This window comes from Furipterus horrens, unplaced genomic scaffold, assembly GCF_987537825.1.
Source record: "Furipterus horrens unplaced genomic scaffold, mFurHor1.1.pri manual_scaffold_6, whole genome shotgun sequence".
NCBI classification, from domain to species: Eukaryota; Metazoa; Chordata; class Mammalia; order Chiroptera; family Furipteridae; genus Furipterus; species Furipterus horrens.
Genome location: NW_028327176.1, coordinates 24,031,982 through 24,053,546, shown reverse-complemented (window position 1 = coordinate 24,053,546; position 21,565 = coordinate 24,031,982). Strand labels below are relative to the sequence as shown.

At 33.9% G+C, this 21,565-nt stretch overlaps 1 protein-coding gene across 3 annotated transcripts in view; it reads left to right on the top strand.

The window, feature by feature from the left end:
- SOS1 (SOS Ras/Rac guanine nucleotide exchange factor 1) overlaps positions 1 to 21,565 on the top strand; it is a 103,946-nt gene that overhangs the window by 69,785 nt on the left and 12,596 nt on the right. For all 3 annotated transcript variants that reach the window (XM_090281184.1, XM_090281183.1, XM_090281182.1), the window contains exons 11-17: positions 5,412 to 5,493; positions 6,221 to 6,343; positions 6,646 to 6,749; positions 7,889 to 8,111; positions 9,212 to 9,331; positions 14,397 to 14,559; positions 15,597 to 15,714. In XM_090281184.1, coding sequence (XP_090137310.1) covers positions 5,412 to 5,493; positions 6,221 to 6,343; positions 6,646 to 6,749; positions 7,889 to 8,111; positions 9,212 to 9,331; positions 14,397 to 14,559; positions 15,597 to 15,714 — 933 coding nt within the window. The remainder of the gene's footprint in view (positions 1 to 5,411; positions 5,494 to 6,220; positions 6,344 to 6,645; positions 6,750 to 7,888; positions 8,112 to 9,211; positions 9,332 to 14,396; positions 14,560 to 15,596; positions 15,715 to 21,565) is intronic.

Genomic DNA, 21,565 nt, shown 5'->3' with positions numbered 1-21,565 from the left:
AAAAAAGCAGGAGGAAACTAGTTTAACATTACTTAATTCAGACTTGACTGTGTCTCTAGCAAACTTGATCCACCAAGTACTTTAACAGTAATATATGAAATAAAGCTATAGATCTCTAGTGTTGGGTGAAGTGACTAATTCCTCACTTTAAAGATGAAAATCCAAGGTCCCTGAAGCTTGTGTGATTTGCCAGAAATCATATCATCAGGTAATTACAGAATGAGGACTAGACATTAGGTTTCTTGACTTTTAACAGAATATACTTTCTACCATGTTATACTGACTCATACAAGGTGAGTTCTTTCATTAGAATATAATTTTTATTATATGTTTTGAGTAATAAAAATAAGGAGTTTGCTTGGTTTGAATTGCCAGTAATATAAATGATTTGTTTTTGGGAAAACAGGTCTACTATGAAGATACAGTTAAAATACTTTTTTTCTTATTGAAATAGTTAATAAGTTTTAACTATAAACTTTCATTTTAATGAAAATATTTTATTTTATAGTTACATACTCATCGTAATTTTAGTTTTAAACAAAACCCAGTCATTTGACTGTTGGTGTTTACTCTGTAAAGGAAAGCTCTGGGAGAAAGAATTAAATATAGATGGATTAAGAAAGTGCTTTCTTGCTTAAAAGACTGCAGCAGGGTCTTGTGGGGAATCTAATTTATAGCTTCTCTCTCAGATCTGGTGTTTCTGGATATGTAATAATCCACTAACTACATTGGAACTTTGAAATTCATCCCAAAGTGCGAGGGGGGAAAATACCTAGTTAGGCGGATCATTCTGAATCTGGCGGGGATATGAGGACACTTTCCTTACCTGTACAGTAAGAAGGCACAAAGCAATATGCATAAAGAAGAGGAATTTCACTCAGGTTACAATTATAGGAAAGAAAGTACGAATAAGTATTGAGACTTAAAACAACATGCTTAAAGAAATGTTTGGTGATGGTATGTAAGGTTTGATGTTTTATTTTAGACAAATGACGTGACTTTGAGGTAGGTAGGGGTAATAATTCAGAACTGACATTGTATGGAAATACAGGCTTTTCAGACTGAAGTGTGGGGAAAAGGTGTTTCCCGTGCATGGTGAACTTCTCTTTTATGGAAAATGATACCGAAAAAAACTTAAGCCAGTTGATATTTTTCTTTAAAGTATTTACTGCTAAAATTTATGCCCTCAGAAAATCCTCAAAAACCTGCATCGGATTTCTTTTGAGTTTGTGTCAAATATAAGTTGAGTCTGGGTATTTTAACTTAAAAAAAAATCTTTGAATAGTTTTTGATCTGTAGGGCAGTGCCATTCTATTTTTAAACTGATTTTTTTTTTTTAGTGTTTGTGCGTCAGCATAGCTGTCTGTTTCCTTTTTTAAGGAATTCGAGAGTGATTGTTTATAAATCCTTGTTGAGGAGCTTATTGTTTCTTGTAGCTTTTTAAATGGCTGTATTAAAGGGAGAATTATCACGTGAACAGACATCCTGATGAACAGTGTTTTACTATGGTGGCTGGGGGAGGGGTATTCTTTACAAAAATAACTCTCTAGTTAATAAATATCTCATAAATATCATTGACCTGGCCAAATAAAATGTCAAGTATTGATTAGAATAAATGCATAAGGAAAAAGGATTGAAATTATAACCTCAAATCTAATATGCTATATTATGAACATTAATATATTCTGAGCCTCAGATTTCAAAGAAATGTACAATAAAATATTATCAAAGAATAGTTTTAGAGTGTGGGAGACAGGCAGCTAGAAAACCAGCAGAAAACAGTATAACTGCAGTTCATGTTTGAAATAACCTGGGCCTTGCCCAGGGACTTGATGGTAGTTAGCAGGTATTTATGTAGAGAGATGGATGCCTAGCTGCTAGTAAGCATGGAGGAAGTCAGAAGAGAAAAACCACAGAGGAAGTTTTTATCATTGCTTGTATTGAAATCCATTAGGGATTACTTTGAGAAAAGGTTTGTGGCCCTGGCTGGTGTGGCTGAGTTGGTTGGGTGTCGTCCCACAAACCGAACGGTCGCGGGTTCAGTTCCTGGTCAGGGCACATGCCTAGGTTGCAGGTTCGGTCACAGTCGGGGCACCTACAAAAGGTAACCAGTTGATGTTTCTCTCTTACATTGATGTTTCTCCACCTCTCCTTCTCCCTCCCTTTCCCTCTCCCTTAAATCAACAAGCATGTTCTCAGGGGAGGATTAAAAGAAACAAGAGGTTTGTGGAGTTACATCCACAAGCAAGTGATAAACATTATAGAATGTTGAAATAGTTGATTTTCATTTTCTCTACAAATATTTGTTTGTACTTATATTTTAAAACCAAACCAGCCTGACTTTTGTATTTTTATGCATTTGCTTTCCATCTGTCTGTAATATCATTTTATAATATAAGTAGAAAACTGCCACTCGCAACCAACAGAGGCAGTATAAAACTTGGCTTTTATCATTGCCTGATAAGTATAAGTAGGGCCTTTATTTTCTTACAAAATTAAATAACCTATTAAATAAAAATCGCTTCTGGAATATGGACCCTTTTTTGTATAAAATTTCAAATACAGATGTTATGTCCTCTCATAAGTTTTTCATTCATTAGCAGTTTTCCACTACATTAGACTAAAAATAGAGTCTAAACTAATATAAGCCTGGGGATATATGCAGCCTTTAAGAGATTTTTTGAAAGTACTTAAACTTTTGCCAAATTTTCTCAGTTTATTTTTAGCTTCTGCTGTTGTTTCTTTTTTCCTCTTTTTGGCAAGACTGCTTTTACTTCTAATGAAGCTAAAAACAACTTAAACTTGAATCACTTTAGAACTTGTACAACTGATGATTGTGGGAGTGTTTATTTCACCGCCAGCTTCAGAAACTCCTCTTCTGAATACAGTGTACAGGAAGGTATAGCTGCTATTTCCTAAAATCTGGAAGAAGGCTTAACAAGAATTACAGAATCACAATTAGACTGCTAATTTTTCAATGGTTTTCTAGTGCTTTTACCCAAGATGAGCAATTTATAGCTATATTCTGAATTAATCAATTTATGTAAATGTCTATAGTGATTATATAACTCATGGATTCATTCTTTATATTTAGATGTCACACCTGTGGAAACCTTAGTGATCCTTTAATCCAGGGAGGTAATGTGATACAGTAGAAAAACACTGAATCAGGAATTGCACAATCTAGTTTATAGTACCATCTCTGTACTCCATTGTGTGACTGACTCTAGATAAGTGTTAGTTACTTCTCTCATATGCAGAAAGGAAAAATATCACTGGCCCTACTCACTTGACAGAAATTGTATGGAATAAATGATGAGAAGAGACATCAGGAATTGATTGATCCCCCTCTGACTGATGTGGCACTGAGACACATCATGATCTCTTAGCATTGTCATCAGTTACTAGTGTACTAAAATGGCTAGAAATTTTGGTTTAAGATGAAAAGACCATTTTTAAATAACATACCTCTAAAAATAGCCAGTTTTTAAAAAAAATATTTTTTAATTCATTATGAACTTTTATTCTGTTTTTCAACTTAAAAGTACCTTTAACACCCCACAACTTCTTAGCCTGACTTAGGTGGTACTTGAGAAGAAATGGATCTCGATGTTGATTTTAGACTTTTAGACTGAAATAAACTTTTCTTTAAAAATAAAAAAGGACAGGTCACCCTAAATTTGGTACAGAACTCAGGGATACTTGGCACACTTTGTACTGAAGGTCTGGGCTCTCTCTCCAACAGTGACAGCTCGGCATCTCTACAGTGGCCACTGCTTTTGCTTCCTAAACACATGATGTTTTGAGTAGCCTCACCTTACAAATAGATTTGCAGAACAGGAAGAAGATTCTTGAAAGGGAGAACTGTGATGAAACCGATATAAATCTCAGTTTTAAAATCTTGTACAGCCTTCTGTTTTAAAATCTTTTCTTCTGGTTGAGACATTAGTCTTTAACGTTTGAGGAACTCTGTAACTGAAGACAAACAATAAAATACGAACATAGGAAATTACTAACGGGTTGTATGTGTTTAAATTACTTTTATCAGTAACCCACTCTAGTGAAAGAAGAGGAGTATTAAAACCAGTGTAGTTTTGTTATTAAAATTTTCTTTAACTTAAAAAAGTATAATCTTGAATTCAAGGTTGTCTGATATTTAAATCAATTCATTACTTTTATGACCAGGTATACCAATCGATTGGAAATAGATTTCTATTTTATGATAAATCCATTAATTAACTTTTTGGGGGTGGGGAGTTAATATATTATAATTATTTTATTGTAAGGCTAAATTTAGGGTGGTTCTTAATCAGATAGATTCAGCCTAAATACAAGTTTTCCAAACAAATTAACTTTGCTTCTTGCTAAATCCTATGGTAATAAAAGACATTGTATTTCTTATAAAGGGTCCACAGTGTATCTTTAGCCTAACAAAAATAAAGGTACTTGCTACTCTGAATGAATTTATCATTAAATTAGAGCCTACCAATCCATAATGTAAAACAGGAAAAGGATTCTCCCAGTAAAAAATTAAAATTAATGAATTCTTTCCCCCCTTTTTAACAACTCTTAAAATGAAATGTGGAGCTTGATAAAATTTGAGTTATACAATTGATTTTTTTTTCCATTGTGGGAAGATGTTTCTCCCCTCTTTATGCAGAAGATGACAATCCAGGTCTCTTGTACTGATGACACAACTTGTTCATGGAGATATGACTGAAAAGTAGATCCTCTGCTGGAAGTGGCTAGAGACTCCTGCTCTTACAACTGAACTCCCATGTGACTACTTGAAATATAAGGGAGTAAAAGTTGTGAATAGAACCAAATCAGCATATTCTGGCACATGTAATAGTTTTAATAACATATGTATTTGTAAGCATCTTAAGCAGTTTTAATCTACATTTTAAGATTCAATTTCTGGTTGTCTGCTCTGTTAATATGATTGAAAGAAATCTAGATAACCGACCTGGATAAACTAGTCTGGATGTTAGGAAAGGTAATGGATTGTTGTTGTGACCTTTCTCTTAACAAAGGAGATAAACCAATTGGTGATGCTCTGAGATCCAGGTAGGCGGTGGGGAGCTTGCTTCCATGCTCAGCTTTTGCCTTTCCCTTTCCCTTTCCCTTTCTTCCCTTTGTATTCCTGTAGCCAATGATGAGCTTAACATCAGCTAGTCAGAGTTATACAGAGGTCAAGAAAAAGTTGATATAAAATTTTAGTATCCATAGTTTTGCTGCTAATTTAAGAAGCACCAAGTCTAGCTGTTCATTATAAAGTCCAAAGCATTCTATGTGATCAAAAACATTCTGGGACTTTTAAAATTGACTATTTGATCTTTTGAAAATGTAAATACTAGTTTCATCATTCTGAATCAAAGATTTTAATAAGATTTTTCCTCTTTTTTCCTTAGATCCCAATTTTGTTCGGACATTTCTTACAACATACAGATCCTTTTGTAAACCTCAAGAACTACTGAGTCTTATAATTGAAAGGTCTGTTAATTTTAAATGTTTAATTCTTTTTTTAAAGAAATTGAGCTAAGATATCGTATTCTTGGAACTGTATTGAATGAGCTTTAAATTGTAGTTCATGAACACCTTTTTTAAGAAATAAAATCTCTTAGAAGATCATTTATTTTATGTTAGCTTTGATTATTTAAATACAAAAATAGACCTTTTTTTACATGGATACTCACTATATGGCACTTCAAATTTATGAATTAACCTAGCTAAAGAACTGTATAAAGTGCATAATTTAGACTCAGGAAATTCAAATTTTGATGATTTAGATTGTTCTAAACAATTTTTCAAATATACTACAAGTTGAGGAAAATGGAGCTTATCAGTGAACAAATTCTATAATCAAGAAAAGTGTTTCATCCTCCCAAAGAGCAGTCAACTTTTCAAGCTTTACCCTTAAAAAGTATTATTTTAGTTGACTTACAATAATTACACATGCCAAAAATGAGCATCAGTCCAATAACTTTATAATCACATTTATTTTTAGACTTTGCTTGTATTATTGTATTTCTAGTTAGCTTTACCTATAAGATCATTAACCTTTACATTATAGAAGCCTTGTTTTCACTGATGTATTTGTCCTTACTAATTTTTTGCAGTGCTCTCTTGATTGTGCTGACTAGTGAAAAGGTTTGTAGTTTCCTGTTTATATAATTTGACATAATTAATATTTTCATTAGTTTATTCTACTTTATGTTAGGTTTGAAATTCCAGAACCTGAGCCAACAGAAGCTGATCGCATAGCTATAGAGAATGGAGATCAACCCTTGAGTGCAGAACTAAAAAGGTTTAGAAAAGAATATATACAGCCTGTACAACTACGGTAAGCATTAAATAAATAACCGAAGTAAATAAGTCTTTATTGAACTTTTGTTTCAGAGCTGATGTAAATAATGATCTTTTCCAAGCAAGGAGGAGGTAATGAGTAAAATGAGTGAAAAGCAATTATCAAAAATTATTGTATAAGTCTTAATTAACATGGAATTTTGAAAGTGGTAAGCCACTTATAAGATTATTTAATTTGGTGACAGTTACACTCTGTTTCCATTTATAGCATTCATTGTGATAAGCATTTATGTTCGAACTCCCATGTAATTCAGTTATTCTTCTGTGTTAATGCTATAGAGTATTAAATGTCTGTCGGCACTGGGTAGAGCACCACTTCTATGACTTTGAAAGAGATGCAGATCTTTTGCGGCGAATGGAGGAATTCATTGGAACAGTAAGAGGTATGGTTTTTTTTAAGTGCCTAGTTTTATGTGTAATAAAAGTACCTATGTGGTGACTATGGATTGCTGTCCTTACTGCTCATTGTTGCTAAGAGATGTATATAGTAGTACCAGCATAACAATTGGAAATTTTTTTAATTTTTCATTAAACATTTTTGATCTACAAATTGCTCCGTAATCACCCTATTGAACCAATGTATTTTCATTTAGTAAATTGATTTGCTGTTTATTTTGGAATTGGATAGAAAAAGGCTCAATTTTGCTGTCTTTACACTTATCTGACAGTGCATGTACCAAGGACAATTAGGACTTGTTGTGCCATTATAACACCGCTGATGGAGTTACTGAGCCACAGTTAGGGGAATAACGCATACATCAGAGAGGCCGTAGAGCAGTGAAAAGAGAGTCTGAAACAAGTTTTATTCCTGACACTGCCGATCATCAGATTCATGACTCTGGGCAAAATTATTTTGATTCTTGACACTTCAGTTTCTTCATTAGTAACATGGACCTAGGTTTAATGATCTCTAAAGTTCTTCTAGTTTTAAAGATTCTGTGATGGTATAGGTATAAGTATGTCTTAGATAAACTTATTTACATTTCCATCATACATGCTAAATGAGAATCAAAAAATAAAGTGTTCGATACCCATACTTTCATGCAGAGTACAAAACAAAGCTTCATCAAAAACTCATACTAAAATGAAGGACTCGATCCTCTGGCACTGTTTGGTTTATAAAATGCAATGCTCATTAGATTAACAGTGGATGTGTATAGTCTATTCTTGTAAATTTCATTTGTGTAAGATATAATTTTTTAGAAGATTATAAAATATTTTGAACTGAAGTTCAGAATACAGGTAAAAAATTTCTACAAATAAATTACTTTCTAATTTTATTTTAAAAGGATATGGAAGAATGTAAACCAAATTATTAATAGTGGTTACCCATGTGAAGAAGAATGAGATTGGAATAGGGAGCAGGGAAATAGTAAAAGGGAACTTTAATTTTTAAAATTTAGATCATTTGAACTTTTTATAATAAAGATATATTCAGATATCACTTGTATGATTTTATACTATTTTAAAAAATAAGATATTGAGTAAAAATTATTCGAATGTTATTTAAAATGTATTTCAGGTAAAGCAATGAGAAAATGGGTTGAGTCCATCACTAAAATAATCCAAAGGAAAAAATTGGCAAGAGACAGTGGACCCGGTCATAATATTACATTTCAGAGTTCACCTCCCACAGTTGAGTGGCATATAAGCAGACCTGGGCACATAGAGACTTTTGACCTGCTCACCTTACACCCAATAGAAATTGCTCGGCAACTCACTTTACTTGAATCAGATCTATATCGGTATGTAATTTGACATTCAAGCTGAAAAACCACTTTAAAGGAGTTAATTTTTTTAATGAAATACTGGTTTCTGCCTTATAAGATTGCTATAAGACATAAATGAGATAGGATGTGAAGTGTCTGGTGTACAGAAGGCTCCTCTTTCACTCTGATCCCCCTTGCTTTGTCTGGATTTAAAGCTTCTCTGTCTGCAGTCACCCCTCGTTGGTAAAGCTAAGTTCAAATCCTGGCTTTACCATTTGCTGGCGTGGTATTCCAGAGGAACTTTAAGCTTCTTTTGTAACTTTCTGCCTCTGCTTATTGGTTTCCTCAAGAGTAAAATGGAGCTAATGATATTACTTACTCCTGGGATTGTTGTGAGGTTTAAAATAGTCAATAGTACAGTGCTTAGCACAAAGTAAGAGCTCAATAAGTTATCTCCTGCTATTGCAGTTATGAATATAAGTCATGGCCAGTTACAGCCCTTTTAGTTTTTCCACATATTAATAACTACTATCTCAAAGAATGTATGTTTCTAGTTTTAATCAGGGACTATTTAGAAATTAAAACTTTTTAACAACTAAGTGAAAAAAGGAATTAAATTTATAGATCTCCTCCCATCAAAGATCATCACTATTCTCAAAAATTAGTGTTAGAATCTATTTTACTTATTTCCCAGGGCCATTTTGTGGTTGGGTTTCCCCTCTTCCTTGAGAGAAAAAAAAAGTTATGAATTGCAGTGATTACTATAACCTCACTGAGCTGATTATTATGACAGATACATCATTATTTAAGAGAACTAGCCCAAACTACTTTGTCACCCTAATATGTTAAATAATATTTGTAAGTGCTGGAAAAGATATTATGAAGAAATCCCAACCTTGCCCAAATGAAATGCTACTGTAAAGCAATAATAAAAGTACACAGGTACATGCATAAAATATTTTTAATATATAGAAAAAGATGCATATGTATAATTTTTGTTATACCTTGTCATAAATCTTGCTGTTAGTGTAAGGGACAAGTTTATATGAGAGTTTCATTTTACTTATCTCATTTACTTAATAAAACAGTATACTAGAGGGAAAGTATCATGTAGAATTATGTCTTGATGATTTTAGAGCTGTACAGCCATCAGAATTAGTTGGAAGTGTGTGGACAAAAGAAGACAAAGAAATTAATTCTCCTAATCTTCTGAAAATGATCCGGCACACCACTAATCTCACTCTGTGGTTTGAAAAGTAAGTATTACTGGCATTCTTACATTTCATAACAGTCAGATATGTTATAAATTTCATTGCAATTCTGTTTCTATATGTCTCATGTTTTGTTCTTCTTTCTCCTTTCTTTTTTCACTAAGCGAATAATTTCCTAATGTAGCATTTTAATTTCATTAATTTTTTTCATTATATTTTTAGGGTTTTGTAGTGATTGCTTTAAAGTTTACCATATACATCTTATCAGAATCAGCTTCATATTTATATTAGCTTAATTTCCATGATACATAGAAATGTTACTCCTATGTAGCTCTATTTCCTTTCCCTCTTTTTTGTGGTATTATTGTAATACACATTACATATAAATAATGATGCAAATCTAACAATGCATTATAATTATTGCTTTACCATTTGCCATCATTTCTTAGCCTGTTACAGCTTTACTCTCACCCAGCTCCTTTGTGAAGTTCTTGTCCATATATTACACATAATCACATTTCTATTTGTTTTAGGCTCAACAATACATTACGTAAATCTTATTTTTTACAGCAGCTTTTTAAATCACTTAAAAGAAGCAATTCAGAAAAAAATATGCATTTTAATATCTTTTATAGCCACATAATTACCTTTACTGGTGCTCTTTCTTTGTGTGGGTTCATATTACCATCTGGGGTCACTTGTATTCAGCCTGAAGAACTTCTGTACAGTGGGTCTGCTAGCAACAAATTCTCTCCCTTTTTGTCTGTCTGGGAAAGTCTTTATTTTGCCTTCACTTCTGAACAATAGCTCTGTCTTCAAGTTAACTAATTATTTCTTCTGCAAATTCAAATATACTATTGAGCCCCTCTGGTACATTGTTTATTTTAATTGTTGTACTTTTCAATTCCAGAATTATCATTTGGTCCCTTTTATAATTATGTGTCTCTTGTGATACCCTCTATTTGATGCACACTGTCATCATACCATTCTTTACTTTTTAAATCATGTTTACCTTGAGTTCTATGAACATGTTCATAATGGCTACTTTGAAATCTTTTTCTGTTAAATGGGACATCTGGTCTCTCTCACAGTTACTGTTCCCTGCTTTTTTTTCCCCCCAGTGAAAGTGTTATGCTTTCCTGTTTCTTTGCATGCCTTACAATTTTTTGTTGGAAACTTAACATTTCAGATAATATATTGTAGCAACTTTTGAGTACTGCCCCTCCTATCCCCAGGGCTTGTTATTGCTTGCTTATTTGTTTAGTGACTAGTGGATTATTTTAATGAAGGCTATTCCCCCCACTTACCCCCCAACACACACTGAGATGGTAAACTGAGATGTTCCTCTTCTGGGAGGTACAGATTAGGGTAAACCCACTGTCAGCCTAAGAAGGCAGTGTTGTAGGTAGAGCTTTCTTTCACTCCCTCCTTGACCACACTCAGCTGTTAAACTCCACTAATTGCCAGGTGATTGCTCTACTGTTTACAGAAATTCCCTGGTGGCATACATTGCTATGCAAACTAATCCAATCATATTGTGACTCCTTTGAAGGAGTGGTTTCTGAGGTCTCTATTTTGATACTTGTTCTGACCCCAGGAGGGCACCTCCCAGCTACCTTATTCCCTAGTTCTCTACTGTGAATTAGTCAGCCAAAAATCTAGTCTGTATCTTCATTAAATCCACAAATCTCTCAATTACTCTTCACCACAACCCTCACTGTTCTTGAGAGCACCCTTAGATTTAAACTTCTTCACATTTTGCTGTAAATGACAAGAGCTAGAAGTGATCAGTTTGAACCTACACTCTGAAGCTGGGGACCATGTCAAGTTTCTCTTGGAGTAACATTCTTGCTTCAGGAGCTGAGTGCTTGGTGGTGGTGCAAGCACACACAATGTAGCCTGAGGTCCTCTTGGCTTGCTTCTCTTGACACAGAACCACTACCTCAGGAACCAGGAAATGGCTATCTTCCCAGGAGTTTCAGGGTGCCACATTCAAGGTAGAGCCTCTATTTCAGGAGGAAGGAGTAGTACCCAACCTCTCAACTGCCCTCACCTGGAACGTGGCCTAAGCAACCAACAGTGTGGGGCAGGATGAATGAGAAATGCTGAAGTCCTGCTCCTCCTGGAAAGAAAGCCCTCTAGCTAGGAGCTGGGTGGACAGAGTCCTGAGTTCTTGGCTGCAGCAACCTGCAGTAGACCCCTCAGCCCCCTGCCCCCAAGAGGTTCTCTGGCAGGAAGAAGGGAGAGAGCAATCTTGGTTCAAATACTGCAAACTCTTGCCTCTATCTCTCTTACTGAATTTTTGTCGATTTTCCTGAATAGATGTTTCTTCACTTGCTATTTGCTTTAGGGCCATTTCCAGAGAGTTTAAATATTTCTGTGTAAGTATGTATATGTATGTGAATATGTATATATATCTATAAATACACTTCACCAGTTTCACTGAGGAGTAAGCAAGCAGAGCTCCTTACCCTATCATGTCAGATATCCAGAATCTCAATGCAATTTTATAGTTGGGGCCAGAGACTGGAGTTTTATGCATTGGCCATGATTTTTCTGAGCAAAAACAATGTGATTATTTGATTAATATTTTATAAGGGTGATATAAGGTTTCTGCAGCTCACATTGGAACCATGAGAACAAAAGACTAGTGACTGGAACCTGAGCTAGAATGTGAATAAAAACCTGAAAGAGATTCCTAAAGAAAAATAAGCATCCAAGTAATCTGAAAGTCAGGACTTCCTTCTATTTATTTTATTACTCCTCAACCTCTAAAAAAGTAAAACTTTAGAATTTTCCTTCCACATGTTGCTTCCTGATTTCTTCATTAAGTTAAATACACTTCAGTATTATTTCCTTTATAATAATTAAAACTTACATATGTAAAGAGGTAATATAACTGATCGAACATGGAGACCATTTCATTTCTGTCCTATTTTTTTAATAGATTACTGAAAAGAAGGCCATTTCCTGCTTTTTCCTTCTTTTAAAAATTGTGTTAAGAATACTTAACATGAGATTTACCTTATCAACAGATTATTTCAGTGTACATCACAGCATTGTTATTTGTAGGCATAATGTTGTACAGTGGATATCTACAGTTTATTCATCTTGCAGAACTGAAATCTTATACACGTTGATTAGCAATGCCTCATTTTCCACTCCCCATAGTCCCAGGCCACCACCATTCTGTTCTTTGCTTCTATGAGTTTGACTATTTTAGATAAAACATGCAGTGTTTGTCCTCCTGTGACTGGCTTATTTCACTAAGCATAATGTCCTCAATGTTCATTCATGTTGTTGCATGCTGCAGGATTCCCTACTGAATCGTATTTTGCTGCATGTGTACACCACATTTTCTTTATCCATTCATCCACAGATGGATGGTTAGGTTGTTTGCACGTCTTAGCTATTGTGAATAGCATTGCAATAGGAGTGCTAATAAATCTTTGAAGCCCCAATTTCAATACTTCTGGATAAATTCCCAGAAGTGAGATGCTGAATCATATGGTACTTCTATTTTTAATGTTTTGGGGAACCTCCACAGTTTTCCCTAGCAGCTACACCATTTTCATTCCCACCATTAACAGTGTACAAGGGTTCCAATATCTGCCTTTTCAATGTGCAAGGTTATTGTTCATTTGCCACAGTGGTTCTTAGCCATTATGGGAGTCAGCTATGGACAAGTTACTCTAGAGTTACCTGGTTTTTACAAAAGCTCTACAGGTGATCTCAGTTTGTATACCTAGTTAATATCAACTGAAATACTTATATAAAGATGTAAACACATTATACTTAATTACGCCTTTTTAAATGCCCAACTAACTAGCTATACAGAATATGATGTATTTGTAGAGATCTAGCTAATGCTTTAAACACATAAACATGTTATGTGTAATTAGATTTAAGGCAAGTTAATTTTGATAGTTTTGCAATTTTTTTCCCTTATGTCAGACCAGCCTCATTAGAGAATAATGTAATCTGCAACTTTACATTTTTTTGAGGTTTTTAAAATTGATTTGAGAGAGAGAGAGAGAGAGAGAGAGAGAGAAAAGAAACGTTGATGTAAGAGAGAAACATGCTCAGTTGCCTCCCGTAGGCGCCCCAACCCAGGATCGGTGTACAGGAGAATGCTCCAACTGACTGAGCCAGCCACTAGGGGCTGCAAATTTACATCTTAAAAAATGTTTAATGCTGATTTATATTTATTTTTTTTTCATTTGTTTTCTATATTTTTTTCTTGGATTATAAGGTGTTTAATATTAATTATTGAAAACCAAGTTTAATATGTCTTTCTTTACTGATAATTGATTAGTAAATAAATTCTCTCAAATATTAGAAGTGGAGAGTAAATGTTCACTGAGGAATTTTCTTTTTTTGAGCATAATATGCTTCCTTTTAGAGTTACCAGGATATATACATGTATACTTTCCAAGGATTATTGATATTTAGGTGCTTTTATTTTCATTGACTTTTTCTAAGTAATTAAAAATATTTATTCTTGGGGAAAATTGGGACAACTGTAATAGCATAAGCAATAAAATATAATAAAAAATAAAAATATACAAAAATTTTTACTCTTAATTGTGGTAAAATACTTTCATTGACATTTTTACCTTAAAATTCTTACTATTTAAAAACTGTTCCTAGAAATGTAGCTAATTATTTCTATATTTCAAATAAAGAAATTAAGGATTAATCACTAAAATCTTGCAATTAGATGAAGAATAGGAAGCACAGAATTCTTGGATTCTAGAATAAATTCCCCTAGGACAACCCCACATCTTCCAAAACAGCATACATTCAGTAAGATGTTAGACCATCAGTTAATTCTAATGCTGAAGAGGATGCACCAAATATAGTAGGAATATGATTGGCTGGTTGATGGGTTCAGTCTGGAGGACAGTGAAGAGCAGCATGCCTGACTATCAAGGCACCAGCTGATCTTCCAGCCTCCTCCTGTGTACCTGTCATTCTGATTATAGAATCTCTACAGTCACATGTATAGCCTCTCCACACTCTACATTATTTTATTTACTAAATTCTTTAACTCATATCTTTGTTAAGAAAACTCTGAATTTTTCAATTCATTTTTGTCTTTGAATCCCAGATGTATTGTAGAAACTGAAAACTTAGAAGAAAGAGTAGCTGTGGTGAGCCGAATAATTGAGATTCTGCAAGTCTTTCAAGAGCTGAACAACTTCAATGGTGTCCTTGAAGTTGTCAGTGCTATGAACTCATCACCTGTTTACAGGCTAGACCACACATTTGAGGTAGGTTTGTATAGTTTGCTTTTTTAAAAGAACTTAAAAAATCCTGTTCTAAGAATCAGGATTTTAACAAATATGATCTTTAATTTTTAAGTGCCTTATCTATCAGTAATATCGGGTTGGCCAAAAAGTCCATTTAGTTTTTTCCATAAAATAAAAGACACATTTTTCATTTTCACCAATAACCTTATTGATTTGGATATTTGAGTATGTCGGCTATCTCCTGCATGGTATAACATTGATTTTTCTTAATTAATGTCCTGATTTGATTGCTATCGACTTCAAGTGGTCTACCTGACCAGTAGTGAGAAATCTCCAGCATGAAACTTTGCAAACCACTTTTGACACATTCAGTTAGTCACAGCACCTCTCCATGCACTTCACAAATCTTTTTATTCCATTTCAGTTGTGTTTTTACCTTTCTTGAAATAATAAAGCATAATATACTGAAAGTGTTGCTTATTTTCTTCCATCTTCCGAATTAAAATGGCTACACAAAAATTCACCAATTTTGGTAAGTCTTTTTTTTTTTTAATGCAGCTGATATGACAGCTGGCATAATACAATCTAACAAAATTGTTTCAAATTATGTTAAAAGATAACTAAGCATTACTAGAGCCATCTTGTGGAAAAAAAAAAAAAACTTTTGGCCAACCCAATAGTTTAAAAGATGGTATCATCTAAATTTCAAATTGAATTGGTTGCTCTTTTTAAATAAGGCATTTTCCTTAAAATGCATTCACAGTTAGAAGAAGAAAATGCTTTCAGCACTTAATTTGTAATGTACAGTTATACTCACACAATTATGTGGGGAATGGCAAGAGGAGCTAGATTTCACACACATGCACGCATGCACGCACACACACCCCTTTAGGTTTATACTAGGACCCATGAAGATAGTCTCTTTGAGCAAGTATTATTATTCTTAGAATTAAACTGATACAGTTGTGTTTGGGCTTTACTCTTGGCCTGGAATTTTGGGGGAAAACTTTTGATTCCTTTTATAAACTTAAACTCCTAAATATTTTTTTTAATTGTAGCAAATACCAAGTCGCCAAAAGAAAATTTTAGAAGAAGCTCATGAATTAAGTGAAGATCACTATAAGAAATATTTGGCAAAACTCAGGTCTATTAATCCACCATGTGTGCCTTTCTTTGGTGAGCATTTCCTGTTGAATTTTTATTGTTTTTTTTCTGGGTAGAACAAGACTCTTATTTCATTAAATAATTGAGTTTATACATGTGAAATATACTAGCAGAAAATACTTATTTGACACATATTTAGCACCTGAATCCCCTTAGAATTTTTCTCATTTAGGATTTTTTAAGATCAGACCTAACATATATATTCTACTTTTTATTTCCATCTTGGGCAGCCATTTGATATAAAGCTATCTCTTTCACACTGCTTTCTTTTCTCTGCCTGTATATGTACTCTGATGATTCTTCCTCTGAATACTTAACAAAAATTATGATCTCTATTATATGTCAGGTGTTTAGTCTTTTTAGCATGTGGTATATTTTCTCCTAGCCATTTCCTTATCTGTATCTATATATTTTTATATAGCTTTAAGTTATACTGCACATGATATTGTTATATCCTTTTTTCAATCAACATATATTTTCCCACTTTTTTTTCAGGCTTTATAACTACCTCCTTTTGTATTTACTTCTAATCTTTTTCTATGCACATTGTATATAGTTGTAATTATATGACATGTACATACTATTGTTTACTTTTTTCACTCACCATATTCTAAATATATTGTTGTGTTTTATTAGTCTGCATAATTATCATTTGTAATGGCTGCCTGATATTCCATAAAGTTGGTAGGTAGTTTCTTTAACTATTATTACCCCATGATTGAACACATACATTGTTTGCAGGTCTTGGGGTTTCCTAAATAACCTTATAATGGATATCTTTATAGTTATATGTTTTATCTGTATTTGAGAATATTTTTTAAGCTAGATATTTACCATTATTCCCTTTAGTTTTTATTCCTTAACATACAGTATTTTTAAATTCTGTAACGTCCATTTTTCCCACTATAATTGCTATTGGTTCTAACCTTAGAAAATTCTTCCAGTCTAGTGATTTAATATTCAGGGATATTTCCTTTTAGCTTTATGAGCTGATTTTTTAATTATATTTAACTCTTTAATCAAGTTGAAATATTTTAGATATCATATGAAATATTCAAATTTATTTCTCCAACAAATTGTTTTTTTATTGACTCAAGTGTATTGAGTAAAGTAACTCCTTTTAATAAATAGTTTCCCATCAAGTTCTTATACTAGTGCCCCAGTTTTAATGATTGTCACTTTATAATCAGCGATTCTCAACTTGGGGCGATTTTTGCATACCAGAGAACATTTAACACAGTCTGGAGATATTTTTTTATTGTTCTAATTGGAAGGTACTAGAGGCATCTACTTGGCAGAGGACAGAAATGTTGCTAACATCCTACAATGTACAGGACAGCCCCCCCACAACAAAAAATTACCCAGTCTAACTGGCCTTTTGTGCCAAGGCTAAGACCCTCTGCTTTATAGTGCTTTCAAATATGATGACGTTGGTTTTTCAATGTTTCTTCAGTATTTTCTTTGCCAATTTTGTCTCTTTATTTTTCCAATTAAAGTTTATAATGGAGCAAGGGGTTAGTTTCCCATAATACAGCTGAAACAATCTATCAATTAATTTGGAAAGAAAATTTATGGTACCTAGCTTTTTCCTAGATGTTTTTGGTTGTGAATGGTATTTTTTTTTAATAGTCTATTACCCTTAATTCCAAGTCTTTTAAATTTCCTTGGATTTTCTAAGTATTTAGTCATGTCTACCAATAATGATAGTGTCTCTTCCTTTGATTTTATTTCTGTGCTATGCCTTCTGGCATTGGTCATAAATTCCAAACAAAGGTTTAACAGTAATGATAAAAATAAGCAGCTTTGTTTTAATCTCAGTTTCAGCAGAACTAGGTATGATTTTGCTATTTTCTTGATTAGATGCTTTTTATTATGTTAAGAAACTTACTTTTCACAATTATCTCCTTTGTTTTTGTTGGCAGTATATATTTACTTTTGTAAATAGTTTTGCATCTTCATGAGAAAAATTATTTGTCTTGCTTAGCAGATTAAATTATAGATTTGCTGACAGTGAACCTTCCTACTTACTAATATTAACTCATTTGTTCATGATGGAGTAATATTTTTAAATATAAAAATGAATTATATTTATTATTGTTTTATTTAGGATTTTCGCATCCATCTAATAAGGTTGGTCTGTGGTTTTTCTTTTTGTACTATATTTACATTTGTTATTATGGTTGTATTTACTTTGGAACATTAGTTAAGCAGCTTTTCATCTTATTTATTCTATTCTGGAATATCATGAAATGATCTAGCCTTTAAATTTTGAAATATTCTAACAAAAACCATCTGAACCTATAGTCTTTTGTAGGATATAATTCTTTAATAACATTTTCATTTCTCCCTTAATTTTTTAAATTTCAGTTATCTGCTACACAAGTGCTTCATTTCATTATTTTTAAAAAATACTAGCATTCGGTTATATCTACAAAAATTTTATTTTGTAAATTATTCCTATTTGCAATCTATCTTTGTTGTTTATTTTTGTACTTGTTCTACTTTCATTTGCTTTATTCCTTCAAAAAGATAAAATCTTAAATATAATTATTCTCTCTGATTTTATGTCTTTCATGTCATGTATTTTTTTTTATCATTTTTCTGTTTTCCTGAGGACTTTCTCTCTCTAAATTATTGATAAGACTATTGAGTTCATTTATTTTCTTTTTCTGGTAAAACATTAAAGTCTATGCATGTACTTTCATGTGTGGTGGCTGTAGCGCCAATTCATACAAGGGAGCCTGGGAAGGACCTCGGTAGGTTCATTTCATTCAATCTGTTGACAAATATTTCTTGATTACCTGTCGACAAATATATCTTGATGTCAAGAAGTATATCAGGTGCTTAGAAAAAGTGAAAAATACATAGCACTTACTGGGCTTATAGTCAGTCATGCTACTACCCATGATATTCTATAGCCTCTGGCACACAGAGGTGAAGAGAAATCTCAGGGCCTGTTCACTGGACTAATGATTTGGCCCTTGCTACCCCATTACCCTGATTGGTGGGCATTTCTTCACACAAACTTAACGCTGCAGAGTATTCTCTCTCAGATGAACTAACATAACTATTATTCATAAATGTCAAGTAAACAAAGGATGTTTCAGACCTGTAGTTAGAGTATGATTCACTGAGTTTTAAGGTGAGCTGTATAGTTTAGTAAGTGAATACAGATGTGTAGGTAGTTTGATAGGTACAGACAGCCTACCTGCCAACCTTCCTACTCATTTCTGCTTGTCTTCCTGGTTGTTGAGCCTCTGCTCTTTCAAGGCAGTTTATCTGAACTATCCCTATTCAGTTCTGCTGCTCTGGGAAGATTTTTGCTATTTCAAAGCTAACGGTTTTCGGTCCCTGGAGTTAGGCAGGCAGCCTGTCATGGTTCTGACCCAATAGGCAGACCATATGTTATTGCTGCTGCTTAATTCCACCTTGACTATACTCCTTTGAGATTCTTATCCTTAATTCTGTATGCTGTTTTTTTCCCCTATGTAGGAGGGCCAGGGGTAGTATCTAACACTTTTACTTGGTCTTAACCTTACCAGAATTTTTATTCAAGTCTTACTGGCACTGCACCATATACAGGCAATTTCTTCTCCAAGGCTCTGCCAGACTATGGTCTATTTCCCAATTTTTCTCCATACACTAAAATATTCTACTCATAGGTAGAATAGATACATGTATATGCAAATTAACATTTATTCTAAGGTAAAAGGTTGTCGATTCCTCCCTCAACCAAGTCTCACCTCTCTGCACAAACATCCAAGCCGGTAGCATTGACTTTGTTCTTTCCTTTTACACAGCTCTAATTGTGTGTCCTCCTTCTGTCTCTTGTCAGTTTGTTTCATCTCCACTCTTGCTTCCCTGCCATTTTAGAATTGACTGTATGGCTCTTGCATCCTCAGAAACAATTTGTTAGGTGCTTCCATGTGATGTACCAGGCCCCAGGCTAGGCATTAGAACAGAGAGGCAAATAAAACATAGTCTTACCCCCGATAAGCCCCCTCGAAAGAGCAGAAAAATTAATTGCAGTACCATGTAGTACATACAACACTGTATTGTAGAGCTGTATGAATCAAAGTGTGAACAAACTGCTATGGGACCTAGAACTCTGAGCAGCCACTTCTTCCTGAAGGATTGGGCAAGACATGAGCAAAAAGGTGAAACCTCAGCCTTCTCCATTATCTATGTGATGGTTCTCTGTATTTCCTTTCCCTAAAACAACTGTCTCCACAGGGTATATAAAATGATCCATTTTAAAAATTAAGCTTTAACAGTGTATTATATAAATTTTAATTATATAGAGGATTCATGCTTAAATATTTTACTGAAATATAGCATACAATCAACAAAGTTTAGATACCACCTCTTTGATCATTTCTTCTCCTTTGACTAGCCATTAATTTGTCATAAAATTATTCCTAAATTTCATCCTGAGCTCTGCCAAAAGGCTATTTGTAACCATTTTTGCACCTTCATTCAAGTATACTTTTAATGCTTCCAGCATCTCATAAAGTATTTCCCCACGTTCTCAGGGTTAAGTCATTATGCTACCACCCATTCTGTCACTCAAGCACAAAGCTGAGTCTTCCTTCCCACTGTCCCCACCCTCTGCCCAAACCATTTAATCAGTTCTTGTGGCATCTACTTCTTAAATATTGATGCACTCCATTCTATCCCTGTAGACCCTAATATAGCCCTCATTTTCTCCCCAGGACTACTTCTATTCTGCTAACTGATCTTCCTGCTTTTAGGCTTAACTCCTTCTAACCCATCTGGCTTCAAAGTACAGCTAAGTAATCCTTCTAGAATGCAAAGATGCTAACAGTTTCCTTATTACCTATTAGATAAAAGTTAAGCTCTTGTAAAAAAAGTTCTTCATGACCCAGGCTAGGTGTTACAACCCACAAATTCTTCACATTTAGGCCATCAATTTGTGACCAATATGGAAAGTTGATTTTGTCTGCCATTAAATATGTACTATCATGGACATATTTGTCTGACTGAGCATTGTGCTAAGTCGATCATGCAGTTTAATATAGAGGAGAATATAACTCGCAGATATGGAAAATGAAAGAGCCTGTGCTTACTAGGACACATGGGATATTTGTCATGAATGTAAAATCAAGAGTGGCCTGAGTGCTTAGAAATGACTAAGTAACCAGTACACTTAATAACGGGATACTTTTTAGAATCAAACGGGCATTGATGTCTATCATATTCGTTATTGCTGACTTGTTCACTATTGATTTTGAGTCATTTAATCTTTTAAAGAATGTGGCTAAAAATTTTAGTATTGAAAATGATGCCATACCACAAAAGCATTTAGAATCGCTAATATATGACTGGAACTAAAGTGCCTGTTATTTTGTTTGTTCTCCTCCTCATCCAGTGCACAACCTGAAGTGATGGAGAAGGGATTAGAATTCCTACTCCCTTACTATGTCTATCCTCTTACCCTGCCACTCCTCCTCCTTCCCACATATCAGGCTCTTATGGTCTAGCCACGTGAAACAGCATGCTATCTCTGAGTATGCCTTCCAAGCTTCATTACAAACCAGTGCCTCTGTGCACACTACTGCTTTGCTTAGCATGCCCTTCCATCTTAATCTACGTATTACATTTTTATCCACTTTTTGAGACTTATTTTAAGCATCATCACATCTGTGATACTTTTCTACAGGCTAAGTTAGGCACACTTCTTTTGTACTATCATAGCATCTTATGCATTAGTACTGATATAGAACTTACCAGATTGTACTGTAGTAGCCCACATTCAAAGGTCTGAACTCTGAGGTCATGGACTGTGTGTCCTGTTTTTCTTTGGATCTGCATTACCTAATGCAGTGTTTGGCATACAGCAGAG